At 36.3% G+C, this 22,501-nt stretch overlaps 2 protein-coding genes across 2 annotated transcripts; one reads left to right on the top strand and one right to left on the bottom strand.

Moving 5' to 3' along the window:
• The first annotated feature begins 10,523 nt into the window (after positions 1-10,523).
• On the top strand, positions 10,524-13,346 carry LOC128232498 (uncharacterized). Its single transcript, XM_052946070.1, has 3 exons — positions 10,524-11,314; positions 11,575-11,934; positions 12,311-13,346. The coding sequence occupies exons 1-3, from the start codon at positions 11,123-11,125 to the stop codon at positions 13,061-13,063; spliced, it is 1,305 nt and encodes a 434-aa protein (XP_052802030.1). The 5' UTR covers positions 10,524-11,122; the 3' UTR covers positions 13,064-13,346.
• Positions 13,347-13,643: 297 nt separating this feature from the next.
• LOC128232161 (putative nuclease HARBI1) lies at positions 13,644-16,361 on the bottom strand. The gene is made up of 3 exons (XM_052945563.1): positions 15,626-16,361; positions 14,832-15,443; positions 13,644-14,739 (listed from the first exon to the last, which is right to left on the bottom strand). The coding sequence occupies exons 1-3, from the start codon at positions 15,979-15,981 to the stop codon at positions 14,376-14,378; spliced, it is 1,332 nt and encodes a 443-aa protein (XP_052801523.1). The 5' UTR covers positions 15,982-16,361; the 3' UTR covers positions 13,644-14,375.
• Positions 16,362-22,501: the final 6,140 nt, after the last annotated feature.

Raw genomic sequence — 22,501 nt, 5'->3', positions numbered from 1 at the left:
TGTTTTTGGGTTGTACAGTAAGCGCACTGGTAAGCGCATGTGCTTCTTCTTATTCATCTATGCGACCTGGGTTTGATTCCCGGCCTGGGGGCATGAGTCTTTGGTTTGTGCACACGAAGTCGGACAAGTTGTTTTCCTCCCGGTACTCCGGTTTCCCCAACAATACATGACCACATTTACGCGTTATATCCTGACAACGAGAGTGATTGATGTTATGTTTGAATGGCTTCTTTCACTATCGTTCTTAAATAAATAAAATTAAACTAAACTAAACTAACGGTTCTAAAAAATAAGAAAAGAACCTAGTTGACATTTTAATGTACAATGCGGGATATATATAACTTTGTACGGACCTGTAAATTTCAATGTTTAAAATTTTATCAGTATTTGTCTATGAAGTTATCTACAGATCGTGTTCTAATTGACCTAATTTTAAAACCACTATCTTTATGTACAGTCGCTATTAAAGCTGCACTCTCACAGATTTACCATTTTTACAACTTCTTTATTTTTTATTTTGGAAAGGGAAATTTTTTGCGTAAATATCTGCAAACCAATGATATAAGATTGATGACAAGAAATCAGATCATAAAAATCTGCGATCTAATTTTTTGTCAGCAGTCTTGTATAACTGGTTTCCATGGATTTTGGCAATATTTGGCTCGTTCCAAGACAAAAAATAAAAAAAAGTTGTCAAAACCTTCAATCTGTGAGAGTGCAGCTTTAAAGACCTCAATGTTGTCAATCGGACTATTCAACTGCGACCGTCCAAGATCATGTAAGTGAACCTAATTATTTAGTTAAAAGAATAATTATGATAATGATAAAAAATTAATATGGTTAATAACTTAAAACATGTAACAGATTACTATGCACCATTAATGTATCAATAAACAGAATACAACCATCAAGTTCAAAGGCGGTCAAATTCCAACCATATTACAAGTAAAAAAATGTTGTTCATCCAAGCTGGGATATCAATGTAGGTTTAAATACCAAGCTAATTTATTTTTTAAGACAATGCGAACTGTACTCAGTTTTGTTCGAAGTTTTGTTAATAATGTATATGAAGAAAATATGGACGTAAATTCTGTTTACTTTGGTGAGAAGCGAATGCTCTAACCACTAAGCTAACCGGACAGTCCGCTGAACACTCTTTCGAATGTACTTCCACCACACAATTATACAGGCACACAAAACTGTACGAAAATATATACAAGCTACTGGACAAAAAACATGGCGTCTTAATTCATGTACATAAACTAGGTGTTCTTAGTATGTTCCCATGTTCTACGTTATGTCTTAGGTGAAATACCTCCGGAGACCATTCATTGGTTAATGCTGTCACTATGTGTATAGCCATTTTTGAAACAATGCCACAGATACTGAGTTTACATGTGTTTTCGTAAGAATTACATTTATCCAATCGTTTTTGAGCCATTCGATTTTTTTTGTAAAATATTATGCTTAAAAGACATAATTAACACAAAGTATATTATATACCCACACCATTGCGTTATTTCAAAACTGTTCGACAAACTAATAGAACAATAAAACGTTGATGACATTAATTGAACATTTTCATTTAACGATTCCATAGTTAATATATATTGGAAACATGAGTTCGAGGAAATTAATTATCATATAACACATTTGTAAATAAATATAAACCAATGACTAAAACAAATGAGTACCTATCCTGTATTGAGTTTTGCATAAACGAATAAACGTACATATATAAGAGAACTGAATAAGGAAATTGTACAGGAATTAAGACTCAATACAAACATTAGACAGATTGAACAATGATTATATGGAATAAACGTAGATACGCCATAAGTAGTCCCTTTTTTGTTTAGTTTTGTTCTTTGATTTCCGAAGGTCTCCATTATTTTAAACAATAATCATGACTTTTTTTAAATCTTCATTTATTTCTTAGTTGTGTTCATGTATTTCCTTGAACATAACTTCTGCTATTTACCGCATGCCTACTTACAAAATATTGTTTGCAGTCACCATGAAGTTCATGCTGTGCCTTCTCGTCCTGTTGCCCCTGGTAATTTTTGTAGAAGGAAGCTTTTTGCATGAAGGTACACGTTCTGTAGATGTAGAACATTTAAACTCGTTCATAGGGTCCAATATAGTGCACTCATGGAACATAAAACGCACCAAAACAGCTGGACTTTAGCAAAGTTCATTTTCAACAATCAGTTTATACGTCACGAGCTCAAGCCGTGGTAAAATGAAGAAAGACACTTTTTAAATTTAAAATGTAGAAAGGAGCTTGAATTTCTGCTACATTATGTAATGGGTTTTGTTTATATGCATCTAGGGCGCAACTGTGGCTGAAACATTCGCATTTACAACAAATATTATACTGATCATCTGGCATTTACACGTTTTAATCGTTCGGCTTTAGTGGACGCCAATCACGAGAAGCTGTGCGCAATAGTTCAGGCGATCAATAGTTTGCAGGCCAGCGGAACGGTGACCTGTGAAGAAGCCTGCAACACCGCCGTGGCCACCATCTTGCCTGGGTTTTCATTCATATGTCCTGCGATATGTAAAGAGTAAGCCACTAGATATTTTGTCAATGAGAGCTTCTACTCTTCATCTTTCTACAAAGACTTACTATTTAATAGGTTTGTAAGTGCATATCCGTTAAGCTGGAGAATTGCTATATTCATTTAGAAACAACTAAACCCGTATGATCTGGCAAATTCAGATATGTCCACTAAATCACACAGCGTTAAAATGTGTATTTTGAAAGGACACTGATCATGACAATTTAACACGTTAATTATAGCAAACAGTATCCAAAATAGATAGAGAGGAGAGGTTCCTACGGAAAGAATCTGACTTGCAATTCTATATGTATGTTATTTGCTTGTTATCAAAGCTCGTGTAATCATTCTCTCCATATAAAATGCCGTATGTCTTCCCGAATGAGTTGGGAAAAGGCGGCGTTGTTGAGGAAACAAAATTCATTTATTGAATCAAAAATAATAAGAGGTATTCGTGCTCATATTTTGTGAACGGATCAATTTTAAGATAACCCTAATGAGATTGCTTACCTCTGGCCCCAATATTACGAAACTCTCAAATCTAAATCTCAGTCTCAACTCTTTTTATTAAATTGAAGTATCATATGATTCAAAATTGTAAATGTTTTACCTTTCTAAAATCGCATTCTCTCTGGCATTATGTTAATAAAAAAATGGTAAATATTGTAAAAAAAAAAGTTTGAGAGGAAAATATGTACTTGAGTCTATTTTATTAATTTTGAGTTTTACTCAAGTACGTTTATTGTTGTAGAAATATTTTTTTTAGAATATTGAGCAATCATGTTAATAACATAATGCAATTGAGAATGTGCTTTTAAAAATATTAAACATAAGTTATATTTATTACTGTGATAGTGTAAGGTAGAAAAATGAGTTGAGATTGAGACTGAGCTTTGACTTAAATATTTGCATGATATTGGGGCCAGGGGCCGTGATTACGAACAGTCTGAAGTCCAAGTCTAGACTCAGACTCAGAAAAGCATTTTCATAAAGGAAGAAAAAAATCATATTTATTTCATCTCTTTTACAAAATGTAGGTATATATTAGTACAATTATCAAATAGCAATATGTTTCAGCACGTTTTACCATGAATGCTCTGATAGAAAGAATATTACAATGAAATGAAGTTTTGCAATAATGAGTCTTGAGTCTGAACTCAGACTTGAGACTGTTCGTAATCACTGCCCCAGGTCTTGTTAACCTCTACATATTGGCGTTATTCCACCAGTATCGAACGTTACTTTCACAACGTCAATTGACCGTTTCACATCGTAACAATTGCACACGGGTTGATACTGCGCACAAACCAAAAAACCTATACAAGAAAATGTTTGAGCCTAGTATGTGTATCATAACATGACCTCTGAAGTGAGGTTAAGACGCGTGTTAAGTCGGATAAAATAAAACATAATTTAGGAGATGGTAACGGGAAAATGTTTCTACATAGTATACAAGTCAGGACATATAAGTAGTATAAAAGTCAGGACATATAAGTAGTATAAAAGTCAGGACATATAACTAGTATAAAAGTCAGGACATATAAGTAGTATAAAAGTCAGGACATATAAGTAGTATAAAAGTCAGCACATATAAGTAGTATAAAAGTCAGGACATATAAGTAGTATAAAAATCAGGACATATAAGTAGTATAAAAATCAGGACATATAAGTAGTATACAAGTCAGGACATATAAGTAGTATAAAAGTCAGGACATATAAGGTAAAGTCTTAATGATTCTTTATCATTGAGAGATGACATTGTACGTTCCAACTGACATAAATTTTGACAGTATATCAGGAAGGGAACCAAAATATGACCTCATAGCTGTTAAGTTGTTAAGCTGCAATTTTAAACGATAATGGCGTGATGCCTTTTGCGATTGATATTCGATTTTACTGGCTCGAAAAGTTTGTTTTAATTTAAACATTTTTAAACTGACATGTCGTGAAAGTACACATGTTATGTATAAGTGTAATAATTCGCAACGTCAAAACCACAGTTATAGGGGTGGGGTTTATTTACCTTCGCCATAGGGTTCGGTCAGTTCGGCTACATTTCCTTACTATTAGTTTAGAACGTGTCAAGTTTTGAATTTCTGATTACTTTATGCTCTTATTGTTTTTTTCAGACTCCAGAGTGGGTCTCCCCATTGTCCTTAAAGCGATCAGTGGTTTTCATGATAGCATGTTCTGTTGTGGATAACATAATAAAATTCTTAGTATTTGTGTGTATTTGTTTATACATGTTACCATGTAAACCATGTTAAAATACAAAAATTAAGTATATGAATTTGTTTAAGTAGTATACTCGACCGCAATACATGTGGTATAATTCACATATTTCCAAACCGGTCAGGTTATGTAGAAATAAAACATACTGACTCGACTAGAGAATATAGAAAATGAAGGACAAAATACACTAATTGCAATCAAGTCAGAGCATAGTGTTACTTTTTGTGGCAAAGCTTAGTCCAAGAGTAGAGGTACAATAGTTAGGATACCGAATATAAAAATATCGGTTGCATATTGGCATGCTTAATCAAAATACAATTACATTCATGTCATGGTTGATGCTTGTCGCACAACCGTTTATCTTTTAAATGCATATGATAATAACATTTTAACCAGCTTGGTAGTCATGTCAACAATTTTGATAGTGGCATGGAAAAACATTCAAACAGAACGTGTAAGGATTAGCTGACGCAACAAGAGCACCGCAAGCGAATGTTAATGTTTGTCCGCTTCATTGGGCACCCGAAAAAACAATTGACACGGCTGCGAAACAGTGGCTCCAGCTCTTTTAGGAGCTGTGTATAAAAAAAGAGCCAATGACACTTCCGAGCTAGAGCAAACGAACGGAGGCACCCGAAAAAACAATTGAGCTAAGGTTCTAGTTCAAACTACACATACTACACGTAAGTTCTATTTGATATCTTATGAATACTGGTTTTAAATTAAAGAAAGATGTTTATGTCTGAACTCTGCCGCCGACGACAATGCACCCACAAATTTGTAAATGTGGCAGCGAAATATTACTGTCTAAAGCTGAATTATGGGTGGAGCGTTGCCATATTTAATGGTTGTGAATAAACAATATCATGTCCCAATCCTATATTAAAATCCCTATGCCTTTACTTGTTATATTTAACTAGCGGATCCGCCCCCACTTCCCCCAAATTTTCTTTTCGCTTTTATTTTGGATAAAATATAATAAAATACGTCCACAATGCACCATTTACGACTAAAATTATTTAAAAAAAAATATCTGGGGGAGTGCCTTTCCTTCATTTATACCAAACCAAATACATTTGAAAAGGGGCGCCAGTCAAAAGGTTACGCCCCTGAGTTAACCCCCCTTTTAACGTCAAATCTTGCACCCGTATCTGTAGATAGTACATGTGTTTTGAATGAACGTGTTCCCCTTTTAATTATAAATGATAATATAATTATCATTAATCTCATTATTGTCATAGTTTACATATTTTAAAATGAGCGTGAAATTAAAAATTGCAATCGTAAACTGATAATCCTAATAACGGAAACGATAGCTTATGTTTAATCTACAGCGCTTGTCAATTTTGATTTTTACTCGATACCTTTCCAGTTATTTCGGTCATTATCTTTGGTTCGAAATAAGGCGGGTAAATAGTACAAACACGGGGAAAAATACAAGATATGTGTACGCACAAATTAAGTTTCCTATAAATTCTATAGTCAATGACTGTTTTGCACCCGAAAATAGACATTATACAACGATAGAAAAACAGTTACGTTTCTTAGAAGAAAAATAGAACTGGTTAAACGTAATAGCTACTTATTCGATTAAGTGACAAACGCATCATGTAATATAGAGTTTATTTGTTGATTTCAGTCACGGAACCTATAGATCCGTGTTGAAGTGTAAGATAATATTTTATTTCTCCACTGCAATATTAAACATATTTCTATGATCACGATCACTTTAAATATGATCTTACACTGAAATCAACATTGTTTTCTGTCCCGTTTATGCTTAGTTTATGGATTGTTTTGCTATTATTTTTTTAAAGATCAAAATACATCTTTTTTGAAAAGAGTATTAAATTTTGTTACGCCGCTACACATGGGATGCTCCCTCAATTTTCAATCACCACTTACTGTCAAAATATGATTTTATTGAATATGTGTCATTTTCTAGATAAAAAGTGATAACTACGCATGGTTGTTGATAGTATTATAGGCGGTGAGGTAAAATCAATTCACATATTTATTTATTTTGGGAGAATTTTCCTGTTCGTACTACAAAGTCATACAGTTAACAAATATATTTGGTAGATAATATAGCAACAAATTTATGTTCGAACAATTGTTTTCGTCTGTAATTTGCTTTGATCAAAAAGTTAATGTTCGAACGTTCCACTTAAAGTACAAGAAAACGTTTGAAAAACAAGATAACTCCTTTTCTGATAGATGTTAAGTTGAGTTTACTTACAAATATATTTGTATCTAAACATAGGCAAAGTTTATCAATATCAAATAATTGTTTTTGACAACATTTACTGGTTTAAAAGTGATAAGTTTAGGTTTTATCAAGGGGAAGTAACAAGAGAATCTACATCACTGCAGTCATTTCGTTTGGCGATAAATAAAAATGCTCGTGAAGTATATGCTCACTATAACCAAGGGTCTAGGGTTAACAACATCTTCCATGCTCGCCCTCGAATGCATTGCAGCAATCCTAATAAACATATTTTTTCCAAAGAATATCGTACACAAAGTCCCCTCTGTACTCTATACATGTGGAGCAATAGAAGAAGACACTTACAACTTTTTCACATGTCCATTTATATATGCTAACCAAAGAATGGTCTTTTCTCAGTACCCTTACCACTATAATTTACTATACACTTTATATTGTTTGGAGACAAATCTTACACCTCAAGTATCAACAAGCATATCTTCCACCTACTACAAACATTTATCGCTAAAACCAAACGTTTTACAAACTAATTTCAAAATCGAACATACAGTGTCAGACTCGGATATGTAACCTCTCATTCCCGTCAATCTCTCTTTCCATTCTACTCCTTCACTACTGTTCTTTCTTCTGCACTACACAATGTCAAACATTTCTTTGCATATAGAAATACATAAATATTGACTTATTTTTGCGCGATAACACCATCCACTGTCACAATTATCAATGTATGTTTATTCTTTTTAATGTACAATTGTGAATTATAAATCAAATATGACAAAATGTCAACTTTGGCTTTTCGCACCACGTGTCAATGCTTCTACTGCTATACAGAAGAGAGACTTACAAACATCTTTTATACTTACTTCTCAATTCTGTAAATGTGTAATTTAATTGCTAGTACGTACAACTAATTCTTAATATCTCATACTTGCAATTATTGACTATCATGATTACTTTGTGGTAATCTGTCTACTTGCTATCATGTGTGTTTTTTAACTTATTATATTATCAAAAAATAAACACTGGTAAAACCAATTACATATAAATGGCAGTTTATGTAAAACTCCAGATATAAGGCTGAAAACAAAACAATTCAGCATATTAATATGCTTTTATCCTTAGTGCTGTCGTTTAGATATAAGTTGCTGAACGGCTCCCAGAAGCCCTCATATAAGTGTTGTATGCGGATTTCAACAATTTAGCCTATCAAATGTTATATCTCATCTTATAATTTATCCTGCTTCACATGTATATGGTCTTCCCTTACAATAAATTTGCCATCCTGAGTAAAATTATTATTAACAATTTAATATCAATTTCTGTAGGATTACTGCATATCCTCTCTACACATTACATCTTTTTAAGTATCTGTGATAGTTCGGCTTTGGCAGGCCGAGGTATCCCGCTCACTGTTCTGTAGATAGTTGGACTCTAACATTGTTGGTGTTTGTGGGTGCATTCGTCAGAATCGATCTACGCAAACATAATGAAAAGAAAATTCGAAGAAAAACTCGATTGTCATTGGACAACACAAGAATGCTAACACCAAATATATGCTATCTTTTACTAGTATTAACAAGAAAGCCTTGGAAGAAATGGAGACTGACTAAAATATTCTCAATGAAACTATTTTCGGCGCATACGTCAGAATCAATCTACGTTAAATTAATGAACAGAATACTTCAAATCGTCGGTTGTCATTCGCCCATACAAACATGAAAATACCAATTATATGTGAATACTACTTATTTAAACACGGCTATATTTCCGTCAGTCTGTCACAATGTTCTTTTTTATTGCAAACACCCATTAAACAACGTAGCCAAATAAAACAAATATTCATGAAGTTTAAAAGATCTAAACACTTTATTTACAAATCGCAGTCGGGATGCATCGGCCATTAAAAATTGTCGATCTTACTCCAGAAGTAAACATTTTAGACCACATTCAACCATAACTCATGATGGATGTTATGTGGTTTCGTCATAGAAATACGAAGGGTAGACGATGAGATATAAACGTTACACCATTCGTAGCTAATTGTGTTAGGGATATGTGTTCATTCTCGAGCTTATCTTTTGCATGGTATGAAACAACTGAAACAACTGAGGGTGTACATCCCATATGCCTTCATCTACTAACAGTGTTACTAATATTATGTCGTGGTTTAAATACTCAATATTATAACATTTTATATACAATCTAACCTGGATGCTTTAAAAGGCATCGGAAAAGTCTTTTCGGACCACTTCAAATTTCCCCTGTACATTTTCACTGTAAAAAGAACGTGCCTTAAGCTGCCAACTGTCGTCATAAGTTTTGTACCTTCTTTTTCAGCTCGATTGTGGCGAAATTTGATAGCTTTCTGAATCATGGTCGTATCAGTTTACATATTACTGGTATCATATTTACCAAGCATATTCATGTATATATTCTTTCCGCAATATTCGTCAAGTTCGTCAACTGTTTGTTTCCATTAAATGAAAGAGTTTTACCATACGTTTTAGAAATATATCAAATCAAAACATCTAAAAATAATAAAAGGGTTTCAAAGGAAACGTTATGAAATTCAGTATTACAACAATATGTCGAAAAATTAAAAAAAAAATCATAAAAAAGTTCTTGGTTAATACGGCACAAGGTGTCCATATATGTTGGAAAGCCAAGAGAACGCTAGGCTGGTGAGTTTCGTAAGAGTTGATGATGGCTATTAATATGTTTTCTGCATTAGAATACGTTTAAGGAAAGTTAAAATTTAGTTTGTCACAGCCTTGTAAGATTTGTTATTTCGCCTGACATCAAATATGTAAATACTATATATTTAGATCAGATCAGATCATATGTCATATGTTTATGTTACATTTCTCTCACTCGATGTCATTCAGTATGCACAGTCACACTCGTTTAACAAGTAAGCCTTTTGGGGAAAAGAGACTGACTGAAATATACTTAATGAAAATATTTTTGTTTGGTGCATTCGTCAATCTACGTTAAATAAATAAGCAGAAAACTTGAAAACTCGTCGATTGTCGTGACTCCACTTTCCATAACTCAAATTGGAAATTGATACTGGAAACCGGGCAATACCGGGGACCGGATGCCGGGTTTTAGCACTACCCCTCAAAAAGGCTTTGGCAATAAAACATTGTTTTATACGTTAAGAAAATAAATCATGGCCATCAAAGTATAACCCTTATGAAGAATGTCACGAGCCAGGAAAACAAAAACGATAATAGGTTTTATTATTTTATATGAAACATAACATGATTATGAATGTCAACTGGATGCTTTTACGCACACGAGTGAGATCCACTCTGGATTCTGAAATAAAATTCCACATATATGGGTAATTGATGACTTCCATTCCATTATTTAATACACGATAAGTTTAATAAAAGTAAAAAGTAACTGAGGTTATAACATCCGGTAAAGGGCGTAAATGACACGCTTTCTAATAAAAATATTTTAATTAATATTATTTCCCCAGCTTTAAGCTGGGCTCCCACTGCCGATCAGATCAACTCGATCAAGCCCGATCAAGCGATCGGGTACTTGTCTGGGTAGGTCGGCATGATTGATCGGGAGTGGTCGGGGAGGTCTACCTTGGTCGGCATCGCTCGGGCTTTCTACCCGAATTTTTTTGACATGTCAAAAAAATTCGTGTAGCGATCGTGTAGCCAAGCGGTCGAGAAGAGCTCGGGAAGCGATCGTGTATTGATCGAGTTGAAGATCGAGTTAATCGAGAAACAATCGTGTAGCGATCTTGTTTGGTCGGATTGACATCTTTTACCCGATCTGTAACCGATCTTCTCGACTTCTACTCGAGTAATATACGATCGCATCCCGATTAAGTAGATCTCTGTTCGATCTCTTGTCCAGATTATCAAGACTGCTACCCGACTACTCCACGACCACACACGACCGCACACGATCAAACCCCGATCACTGTTCGACCATACACGAGCTCACGTGACTAAAGCAAGAAAAGCGTGCTGACCAGTGTCTCATAAGTTGTTTGGACGCTGAAGATATAACATCTTTAGCAAACCAATATCTGTTAAAACATCTTCAGCCAAGCCATTTCTACTACAAACTAAAGATGCCGAGAAAAGGCAAAAGGCCGATAGGCAGTACAATTGCGAGTAAATGTGCAGTTGCTGCGCCTCAGCCTGAAATCGTGGAACCCACCCAGGAAGAGAGTAATGAGTCGCCTATACCCCCTACTGACTCTTCTGCCGAGCAAACCAGAAAAGAGCAAGTAGAAGAACGTCCGACTTCTCCTGAGATAGAGGTACTAAGCTTTTGATTTTGCTTTCCCTTCGAATACGAACAAACAACTGTCATTAGACTTATATTTTGTGTGTCAAGTGTTTATAAGGATATAATGCATAATTTGTTTATTTTATCATAACACACTGCTATGTTTGTCATGTATTTTTACAATTAGTACTCTACATGTATATGTTTTTTTCGGCAATATTTTAGGCGCAAAATAACAAACATAATTGGAAGTTTCCTTGTTATTCATAAGTATACTTTTAATGTTTACAGACTGATATCAGGCCCCGGAAGACACTACATCGTACACTCACGCAAGATGAAGAAGATGACCTTGTAGCGTGGTTAAGAGAGAACTCGTTCCTCTTCGACAAATCATCCGCAGGATTCAAGTATAAGGAGAAGAAGAACAGTACATGGGCCGCGAAAGAGGCAGAGTTGGGCCTCAAACCTGGAGACCTGTCGTCAATCTGGTACACGAATATGAGAACACAGTATTCGAAACTAATTAAGCTTACCAACAAATCTGGATCTGGTGCTGGAGAGCGCACAGCAAGGCAACAGTGGATTTTGGACAACTTTGAATTCCTGCGCCCTTATCTGGTACAGCTGCGAACTCAGAGGGGATCCAAAGTAAGTACATGTAGTAATAAAAATCCTGTATAAATCATGTGTATTCACTTAAAAGAAATATACGTAATCAAGCATTAAATTATTTCTAAATTTTAATGGTATAAAAGGGAGTTCAGTTTTTTTGCCTAAGTTTGACTCGGATTTAACGACAGCTAAGGCCATATCTCTATTATACAAGGCCATATGTGGACCTATGTTTTAAGTCTTGTGCAAGAGAAATACCATACAACATTTCTGAAAAGTTCATTTCAGAGCCGGGATTCAAACTCAAGCCAACACATGACACAGGATTCGCAGTCCAAGGCGTTAACCTCTCTGCCATCGGGGCACCTTCTTAAAAGTCTGTATTTATTCTGTGTACTTTCTATATTTGCAGTTTGCGGAGAAGAGAAAGGAACTTGTCTTGGAGGAGACAGAGGATGATGACGCCGCCTCCGATTCGTCAGCACCCTCTACATCAGCAGTATCTGGTTGCCGTCCCAAAGCAGCGCGTGTACTGTCCTCATTGACGTCCGAGTTGGAGTCCGTGCGTGGTGCCATCACAGTTGCGCAAGATCCAGCAGCACACACTGGCCAGTTTTTGGTGTATTTGATGCGCCAAATGGACCAGCAGAGAATGAATGTGTTTGTCACACGTGCAACAAGGCTGGCTCTGGACCTTGCGGAGGAAAGCCAAGAGGAGAAGAGACGACTAGCCACCCAAGAGGCAGCAGGGCATGTAGGTCAACAGATAGCAGATCCAGTTTTTGCCATGCCTGTCCCTCCCGCTCCTACATCATCTATATACAGAAGACAGGCTCCCATATCAGCGGCGTTCGGCTCAGCATGGCAGCAGAATCAGTTTCAGCAACAGGATCACATGCAGCAGGATTTTCAGCTAGCTACCAATATAGCTGCATCTGCACCACCAGCCCATCTTACACCACTGCTGAAAAGTTTTACTCACCTGCAACCACCAAATGTGCAGGCAATCTTGCAACAGCCTACATGTGCTTACAGGTCCATTACACCCGCCATAGAAACCCCAACCACGACTGCATCTATCATCCGCCAGGCTATGGATATGGTCTCGACACCAAATAGTTCCCCCATCCTAACCCAGGAGATGCATGACGCACCCAAGGACTGAACAAAGTAACTGGAAAATGGTTGAACCAGCCAAGTGATTTGATGATGTGATTTTACTCAAGTTTATGTGCATTGTGAATTTAGTTTTTCGACGTTTTGGTTTTTACTTTGAATAAAGGTTAAATAGCCTCATTCTTGATAAATATTACTGTTGACTGTTGAGTCTTCTTAAGTAAATCAATGTAAACTGTTCGTAAAATTTGTTTGGATAGCAATTTATCTTACTTAGAAACTTAATTAGCTTACTTTTGGCATAAGGCAAAATAACCCTGTTATTATGTAGGTTTCTGTCAGTATTAAAAGTTAAACTTAAATGTGTATTGTTATAACAAAACAAGGCTGGTCATGCTGGTAGCAATTACTTAAGAATACATGTATTCTAAAATTTAATATTTTTCTTCAGCCCCTAAACAATTAATCAATCAATTAAAAGTGAGCGTTGTGTTCTGGTAGTTAAAACGTTCGACCTTATGAAGAGATGTCTGCTACCGCAACTTGTCCTATACGTGTAGGTTATAGTTCATATAATGGAAAAATAACCAAATTTAATACAAGCGAGCGAAGCGAAGCGCCGTATTAAGTTTGTTTATTTTTCCATTATATGAACTATGACCGACTTATAGTTAACCCCGCCCACTATCATTCCTGTGCCTTCAATTAAAGTCATGTGATCGGGGGAAAATCACGCCATCCGTATACAGCGCGCCAATTGGTTGAACGGTAACTTGGATAAGTCGTTATCGATTCAAAATGACGTAACTACCGCTTGATAAAGCAGAAGTGACGTCATTTTGAATCGACACTTCTGTCGTTCCAGACAGTAGGCTGGGCTTGCTATTTGGCGCGCGCCATGTCTGCTGACCTAGTTATAATACGAACTTATTTGTGCAGAAGTGTTCTTATATGGAACATATTCGAGCAGAAATTTGAAAAATCTCTGGACGGTGATTGGCTCAGAAACTAGGGTGAACTATAAATGAAAGTTGTAAATTACTGGTATGTGGCTATTTCTTGTTGCCGACTTAGGTCATGTTCTAAGTTAACTCACCACCGTGATATGATTGAAATACTTCGAAAAAGGGCATAAAATCAAGAAACAAACAATCAACTCTATTGTATATACATGTATACTTGAAGCTTATTTCCTCCATTAACAAACATATCATGGAAACTATCATATCCAAATAGAAGATGACTTACTATAATATACTTAAACATATCGGAAATCACTTTAATAACTACATAACTTGTGCATACTCGCATCATATAGGTTATACACTTCATCAAAATATCTTTCCAAAGTAACTAACACACTAAATCATATTCTGTTGCCACTCAACTGAACCAGCTCGGGAGTTGAAGTAGTGTTTAATGTAGTTCCTCTGACTGACCCCAGCGGATGTCACCACATTTCTTCCATGGGTCCGATCACCATCAGCCAACTGTCTTCCTTGGCGCCATTCACCAGGTACTAATTGGTTATGCTCGTCCTCTTGGTCGACGGCCAGTCTTGCAATGGCAGGGTACCGTATGCTGATAAGGTTATGCAGTGTGACACATGCAAGAATAATCAAGTCAACGGTTTCGGGCATCTGGTTCAAGCAGCCAAGTAGGCACTGAAACCGCATAGCGAGAAGACCGAAGGCGTTTTCTACCACTCGTCTAGCCCTGGACAACCTAAAATGAAAGGATGGTGATGGTTTATAAGAACAAATTTCTGATTAAATGCATAGCTATTTTGCCAATAGTAATTCAAAAGATTGTCTAACCTGTAATTGAATATGCGCTCCTCGTTGGTCAAGTTGCGTCTGGAGTATGGCTTCATCATCCAAGTTCTCAACGGGAAGGCGTCATCTCCAATGAGGAAGTATGGGGTGTTCATGTCATCGCCAGGCAGTGGATCAGGGTCAGGCAAACCAAGGTTGTTTTCTTCTAGCATGGTTCTGAGTTCAGTGTTATTGAATAGCTGGGCATCGGATGCACTGCCATTAGCACCAACGCTTACCCAGATGAATTTGTAGTTTGCGTCTACGAGTGCGAGTAGTATTATGGAAAAGAAGCCTTTATAGTTATAGAACAGAGATCCAGAGTTCTTCGGGTTCTTTATCCTCACGTGCTTACCATCAAGAGCCCCGCAGACATGAGGAAAATTCCACTTGGTTCGGAAGTCATCTGCAATCTGCTGCCATTGTTCAGCAGTGACGACGTCTGGCAAAACCTCTTCAGAGTACTCCTGTATTATAGCATCCAAAACTTCAGGGACGAATTTACTTATTGTGTTACTTCCCACTCGGAATGAGTACATCAAGTCTGAATACGAGGCTCCAGTTGCGAGATGACGAAGAGTGACCGCCAACTTCAATCCAGGCTCCAGGGCTTCCCTGAAATAGAGATTGAACAATGATAAGTAATAACTAGCCTGCTATTATACAACGTATTAAAATTTCTTAAATATTAGTGACAATTGCACAGAGCTGTTGATGTCAATTGGTTGGAAAAGTAAATAGATGACTAATTATTTCAGAAATACGTGAAAATGATGGGGATCAAACCCATGATTTACCTGAAGTTGGTGTTCTTTTTCTGAATTCTGGGTGATATGCGATCAACAAGCTCCCCAAACATATCAGCGTCTACCCTTAGGAAATTTTTGTATCCTTTTGGGTCTTCCCTGTTTAGCTCCTGTAGCAGTTGCTCATAATGCCCATACAGGGGTCGTCGTGCAAGCCACTGCTTCATCCATATTTTCCTGCGCATTTGTCGCCTACGTCTATGCCTACGACCCTCAGCCTCTTCCTCTTGTTCCAACTCTAGCACTGCAATGGCCCTGTCTCTCTGGAGCTCTAACCATCTGGCCCACATCTGCAACTGCTCAATCTCCATAAATATGTATACTATGCTGGACACAACATATACCATGAAGTTTCAGGATGAAGTGATAATGATCAACACTGTTTGAAGTTTTTATTCTAAAAGTTTTGGTACACGACTGTTCACGACCTTCTACGACTCGAGTACGACTATGACGATCGGGTCGGGGAAAGATCTGACACCGATCGAGCAGAGATCCAGTAGGTCGAGTTGAGATCGTGTAGGGATCGTGTAAAGGTCGGGATGATCGAGCGGAAATCGGAAAGGTGGTCGGGTTGACGTCGTGAAGGAGTCGTGAATAATCGTGTGGAAATCGTGTGTGATCGACAAGAGGTCGAGAAGAAGTCGTGTATTCGCCTTTAGTCGAGCATGGTCGGGCCTGATCGGGGAATTTGGGTGATCGGGATGATCGAGTTGATCTGATCGGCAGTGGGAACCCACCTTAACCCTGAATAACCCTAACTCAAGTGGCATATATGATTGGCCCCGTCACCGTCCGCTACTGGGTGTTATTTAGACTTTACGGTTGAGAAGACTCATATTTTATCTTGAATGAAAATTGATTGTTTAAAACAAACAATAATGCGTACGACAACAATTCAACTGAGTTAGACAGATAAAAGTCATCCAGCAATAAGACCCATCTAAGCATTATTACTGCGCATCAATAACGTCAAACGTGTAAAATATTTTACACTGATTAAAGATCAAGTTACGTACAGATGGCATGCTGCGGGACACAGAAGGCTAGCCCCGGGGATAGCGCTAGCCACGGTGCTGCAGGCCACCTCGCATGTCTGCTCCCCACCGTCAGACGCCATTACCCCACATATCTTGTGGGCAAGGTCGGAAGCTGAAAGAAAGGGAAGTGGGGTTAAAATTATGTCAGCCATTTACTTAGAGTGAACTATTTGTGGAGTTGATTATTATCTTCCTAAATTAATTGTCATGCAGGACTTGAGAAAATGAACATTTAGTGAAAATCAAAGTATTAAGTCCAGTTTATTTGATTCTGTTTTTTAAATATTGAGACGGCCCATATTGTTAAATATTGTGACGGCCCATATTGTTAAATATTAAGACGGCCCATATTGTTAAATATTGAGACGGCCCATATTGTTAAATATTGAGACGGCCCATATTGTTAAATATTGAGACGGCCCATATTGTTAAATATTGAGACGGCCCATATTGTTAAATATTGAGACGGCCCATATTGTTAAATATTGAGACGGCCCATATTGTTAAATATTGAGACGGCCCATACTGTTAAATATTGAGACGGCCCATATTGTTAAATATTGAGACGGCCCATATTGTTAAATATTGAGACGGCCCATATTGTTAAGCAAAGAGTGATAGAAAGGTAACCATAAAACAACACTTTGCACACATGAATTTATCTTTTGACTATGATTTCAATTAAACGTGTTTTACTACGACTCATAACCGACGAAAGAAAATGTTGTTATTACTAGGCGCCCTTTCTTATCCGAACCGAATATAGAACAAAATTTCCCATTGGCATTAAGCCGATACCGCTTTTGACTAGGTGGGAAAAGGTCCCACTTCGTTTTAGCACAGTCGTTTAAACATCCCACATCATTTTGAAAGGCTGGACAAAACATCCCAATGTTAACTTACAATTCGAAAAGCGTATAATTAGCAAAAGAGAACACAGTTTGCTGGATGAGCGAAAGCCGCAATTTTAATGTGTAATTAATTGGAAAATCTAGTATTGGATGTTCTATCGACGTTGTCAAAATAATTTGGGATGTTAAGTCAATCCTGCGAAAAATAATAATTTGGTGTCTTCTGTCGAATGTGTAGTTTATTGTGAGATGAATATTTGTCCAGATTCATATATCCATGTTGCATGGCTGCGAAACAGTGGCTCCAGCTCTTTAAGGAGCTGTGTATAAAAAAGAGCCAATGACACTTCCGAGCTAGAGCACACGGACGGATATCAACGGAAAACGTAAGTATGACTCGTTATTTTATCTAATATCACAATTATAAGGGCTAATTTGAGAAATCTGGGAATGCAGTGATATATAAATATGTTTAATCTTCACACTTATTTCGGTTATTTTGTAAACATATTGTTTATGGAGTTATAAAACCGATTCTCCCATCAAACAAATGCATGTTTACAAACGAAAGTAGAACATTTTCACCAATTTTCAGCTGAATTTCACTCTAGAAGCTTACATTTAAGATAAAACCAGTATTATCGAGTGCTTTTATTTTGTCGGGAATAAAAATGAACGCCTGTTTACCAGAATAAGCATGTTTATACTCTTGTTCTGGGTTGAGGTGGAGCCAAAAGCCTGGGAGCTGGAACCAAAGCGTAGAGGCTGAACCAATACGCTGTATAATACTGCAATCAACTCGGCATATTTGGAATAGTTGAAGTTCTGTATTTATAACTAGTATTAAGATATTGTTGTACTTTTTAAAATGTTTAATTATTTATGAATATTTAATGCAATTCATCTGATAATGGGCGTTGTAATCTCAGAAATGTCGATTGAGCTAAATAATCCTTTCACAACATCAATATAATTATATGGTTACTGTTTCTTGACCGGTTTTTTACTCTAATCAGATTCCAAAATAAATTAATTATAGTGGATCAAAGAAAGTGTGTCATTAACAAAGATTAGATAGACGAAAAACTGGTAAACTTTGTACTAAATTACATCAACTTAGAAATTAAATGACCGCTAGTACACCATTCGGATTGAATACGTGTTAGTGTTATTTTTCTTATATTTCTGTATATTTGATTAATATTTGCATTCTTACAATAATTCATAATTCAAGGTCGTAATACAGCATAAATTAGCACACGATATTAAGCCAATAAACATCAGTGTGTGGTCTTTCATTTAGGATTGACAAAGTTAGTTGCTAGACATTGTGGGTATAGTGATGGTAACCGATAGGACAGCCGTTGTTCCCTGGCTTTTGGCTCCAGCTCAACCCAGAAAAAGAGTATAAACATGCTTATTCTTGTAAACAGGCGGTCATTTTTATTCCCGACAAAATAAAAGCACTCGATAATACTAGTTTTATCTTAAATGTAAGCTTCTTGAGTAAAAATCAGTTGAAAATTGGTGAAAATGTTCTACTTTCGTTTGTAAACATGCATTTGTTTGATGGTAGAATCGGTTTTATAACTCCATAAACAATATGTTTACAAAATAAACGAAATACGTGTTAAAATTAAACATATTTATATGGCACTGCATTCCCCGATTTCTCAATTAGCCCTCATAGTTATTATATTAGATAAAATAACGAGTCGTACTAACGTTTTATGATGATATCCGTTCGTTTGCTCTAGCTCGGAAGTGTCATTGGCTCTTTTTTATACACATCTCCTAAAAGAGCTGTAGCCACTGTTACGCAGCCGTGTGTTGGAAATCCAATAGTAGATATTTTGTCCACGTTGTTAAAGTGATTTGAGATTTTTAGTCCACCCTGCCAAAATAATGTGGAATATTTCGTCCACCTAGATAAAAAAAATCGGAGCTTCGTGTGTACCGTATGGAGGCTATAACAAAAGTCGCCCCGCATTTTCATTTAAAGTTGTCACATATTTAAGTTTTAAAGAGATTTCTATCGATAGTCTCTAGTTAACATAATCGTAGCCTTGTTGAAGACCTTGTAAATACAAAGGTTTAAGTTCATTTTTCTAGTAACTTTCGGGTGATCCTTATAAACAATTTATATTGCAATCACTTATGAGTTTTTTAGACTGCATTAATCTTGCCAGGATCTTCTCTTATGTTTCAAAGTATATACAGTCAACATCATTTTGGGTGGTTTTTAATTAGGTTTTGTTAGCGTTTTTATCAAAAAGGTGGCTATTCCTATCATTATGATAATGAATAATAACAATAATAAATGAAAAATACGGGGAAAACCCCGTAGTCGAAATTTTATCAAACAAACTCTAGGTAACATTCTTAAAAAAAGGAACCAAAATACCCTGTGCCAAAAGGGTTAATGTTTTAACTTTCGAATACTGCACTTATTTTTGTAGTTTTTTTATATAATAATGGGACATTTCTTCATGAGATGTTTTGTCCGGCTCCCATCTGAATCTTGCTATAAAACTTTGTGACGATTTTAGTTGCAATCCGAAGATGTCTGTACTAGATTCGCTTAATAACTGCTAGTTTAATTTCTATGGAAACCTATGCCTGCCAATATGTACGAGAGTGAAGGTATACATGCATAACGTGTACCTGAGAGTCCAAAAGAGTCCAGAATGAACCTGTCTTCAACACAGAAGGCCAGGGGCAACAGGACGAGGAGACAGAGTACGAATTTCATGGTGACTGAAAGACAAAATCACTCATTCAAACCCTGTAAATATAATGACACAGCAACAAGTTATTTCCACAAGCTCATTCGGGTTGTCAGTGGCAACATCCCTTCAAATACAAAGCTGGCATTACACATCCCGATATATGTCATGTTGATAAATATGTTACTTGTCGCGTCCCGAAACTAGCTTTATTGGGGATGACACAGAAGTTATAAAGGGTATCGTGATATTTTCAGGGGTCTAGTTTAAGGAATATCTGGCATGCTAAAACCATTCTATGCATCCCATATGTATTACCCTGGTGTCAGAGCAGAATGCCAAAGTCCTTCGTATTGTGTATTGGCTAATGGCCAATTAGGGCTGTATTTAAAGAGAAATATACACTGGGAATTGATAAAGTCTGCTACGGATCATCAAAACAGTGCCCATAAACAATCAGTGTGATACACAGGAATTTGGAGGCAGGTGTGTGTGCGTGTGTGTGTGTGTGCGTGTGCGTGTGCGTGTGTCTGCGTGCGTGTGTGTGTGTGTGTGTGTGTGTGTGTGTGTGTGTGTGTGTGCAACCAAATCAGTGAAATGTTAATCAATGTCATTAGATTTTGATACATCCGTGCAAGCTGCAACGGAAAGTGTCCACGCCCGTGATTTTGCGCAAAATTATAAAAAATATATGTTCAATATTGGGGTAGCAGTCTATTCAAAATGACAACGCTTTGGAATAATATTTGAGATTCAATTATGGGCATTCTATATAAAGGAGTCAAGAGCCTTGGCGCAAAATCAGGACGGCCGAAACGTATTTAATGAGTCTCGTACTACCGGACTTCTATGAAAGCTGAAGAGCATACGTCATACTGCACGGTTATTTTTTCTGAAATCTAACATATGGGAATAAACATGGGAAATGAAAATTATTTTGTACAAACAAAACACTAAATTATTTTTCTAATTCAGATCATTGACGTGTATTTGGTTTTGACACCATACCGCCACTTATCTTTTCTTTTGTTCTTTTCAGTATAAACACATTCATAGAAACTCTTGTGAAACACTGTTGGTGCTTAATAAAACTTCTGAAATAAAGGCATTAAACACAATGTTTACTTACATGGTCAACGTCGAAGTTGCATTGTCCGATGGTGGTCAATGACATCTTTTATAGCTAGTGTCCATAATGATAGTACTCAATTTGGTCAGTATATGGTCAGGTTGAACACGATTCTTCAGATACCGTTGACCTTTATTCTTGATTGGTCCGAAACTACTATTCAGCAACGTTTCCAAATTTCGGTCAAAGGAGAATTGAACTAAGTCAATCCGGACAATCGCGCCAATATTATTTTTAACATTGACAGATGGTTTCAAAACAAAAACGACCAAAGAACTGTGAGTCGAAAAACAAGGATGTCATAAGGAATTATAAAAAAATATATCTTGGCAAGAGAGACACACATTTATATATATATATATATACATATAAGTTTCGTATCACAAGATTTTTTTGGCATTCGTATATACATTTATTTTTCTGATTGTGTTTGATATGATAAGTAAAATTTGGAGAAGCAGAGGTGTATGTTTCAATTTTGTATCTGAAACATACAGTTTTACAAGCATGACGATATGAACCAAATTGTCCACTTGACGTCGAACATATAACATCACAGCGAATGTATTTTTTTTTGCCTTTCAATTTAAGATTTTTGCTCTTTAACACACTAATTGATTTCTGGTAAAAGATGAATTTAACCGTCCTTAATACTCTGGCAATCTGAAAGTACTTGATCGAGACTTACTAAAAGAAATATTTTCGCTTTACGTGTTGGTATTTGAGTTTGAAAATTATCCACAGATTTGGTCATCTTATTGGGACAGTCAAGATAAGCTTCTAAGTATAATAGCTTTAATGTTTACTTCACTTCTTGCCACTCTTATCCTTCCAAGTATTGTAGACATATTATTATTATTCATAGTATATTTAGAGTATAAAACATATGTTGGTGTTAGTGGGGTGCGTACCCACGCCAGGAAAGTAAAAAAAATAGACCACTAGAACTTTCATACATCTAATCGATAATTTAACATGTTATCCATATATTGAATTGACAACATCTCGTGATTATGTCAAACAACCAGTTACGCAGCAACAAAGCTATTGATGCTAATATGAAAATTGTGGTCTTCAAAAACGATATTTAAGCAACTATTAACATTTGCTGAAGGGTTTAA

Source organism: Mya arenaria, chromosome 4 (assembly GCF_026914265.1).
Source record: "Mya arenaria isolate MELC-2E11 chromosome 4, ASM2691426v1".
In the NCBI taxonomy this organism is placed as follows: domain Eukaryota; kingdom Metazoa; phylum Mollusca; class Bivalvia; order Myida; family Myidae; genus Mya; species Mya arenaria.
Note: the sequence above shows the minus strand (reverse complement) of the source record. Positions and strands in the feature narration are given on the sequence as shown.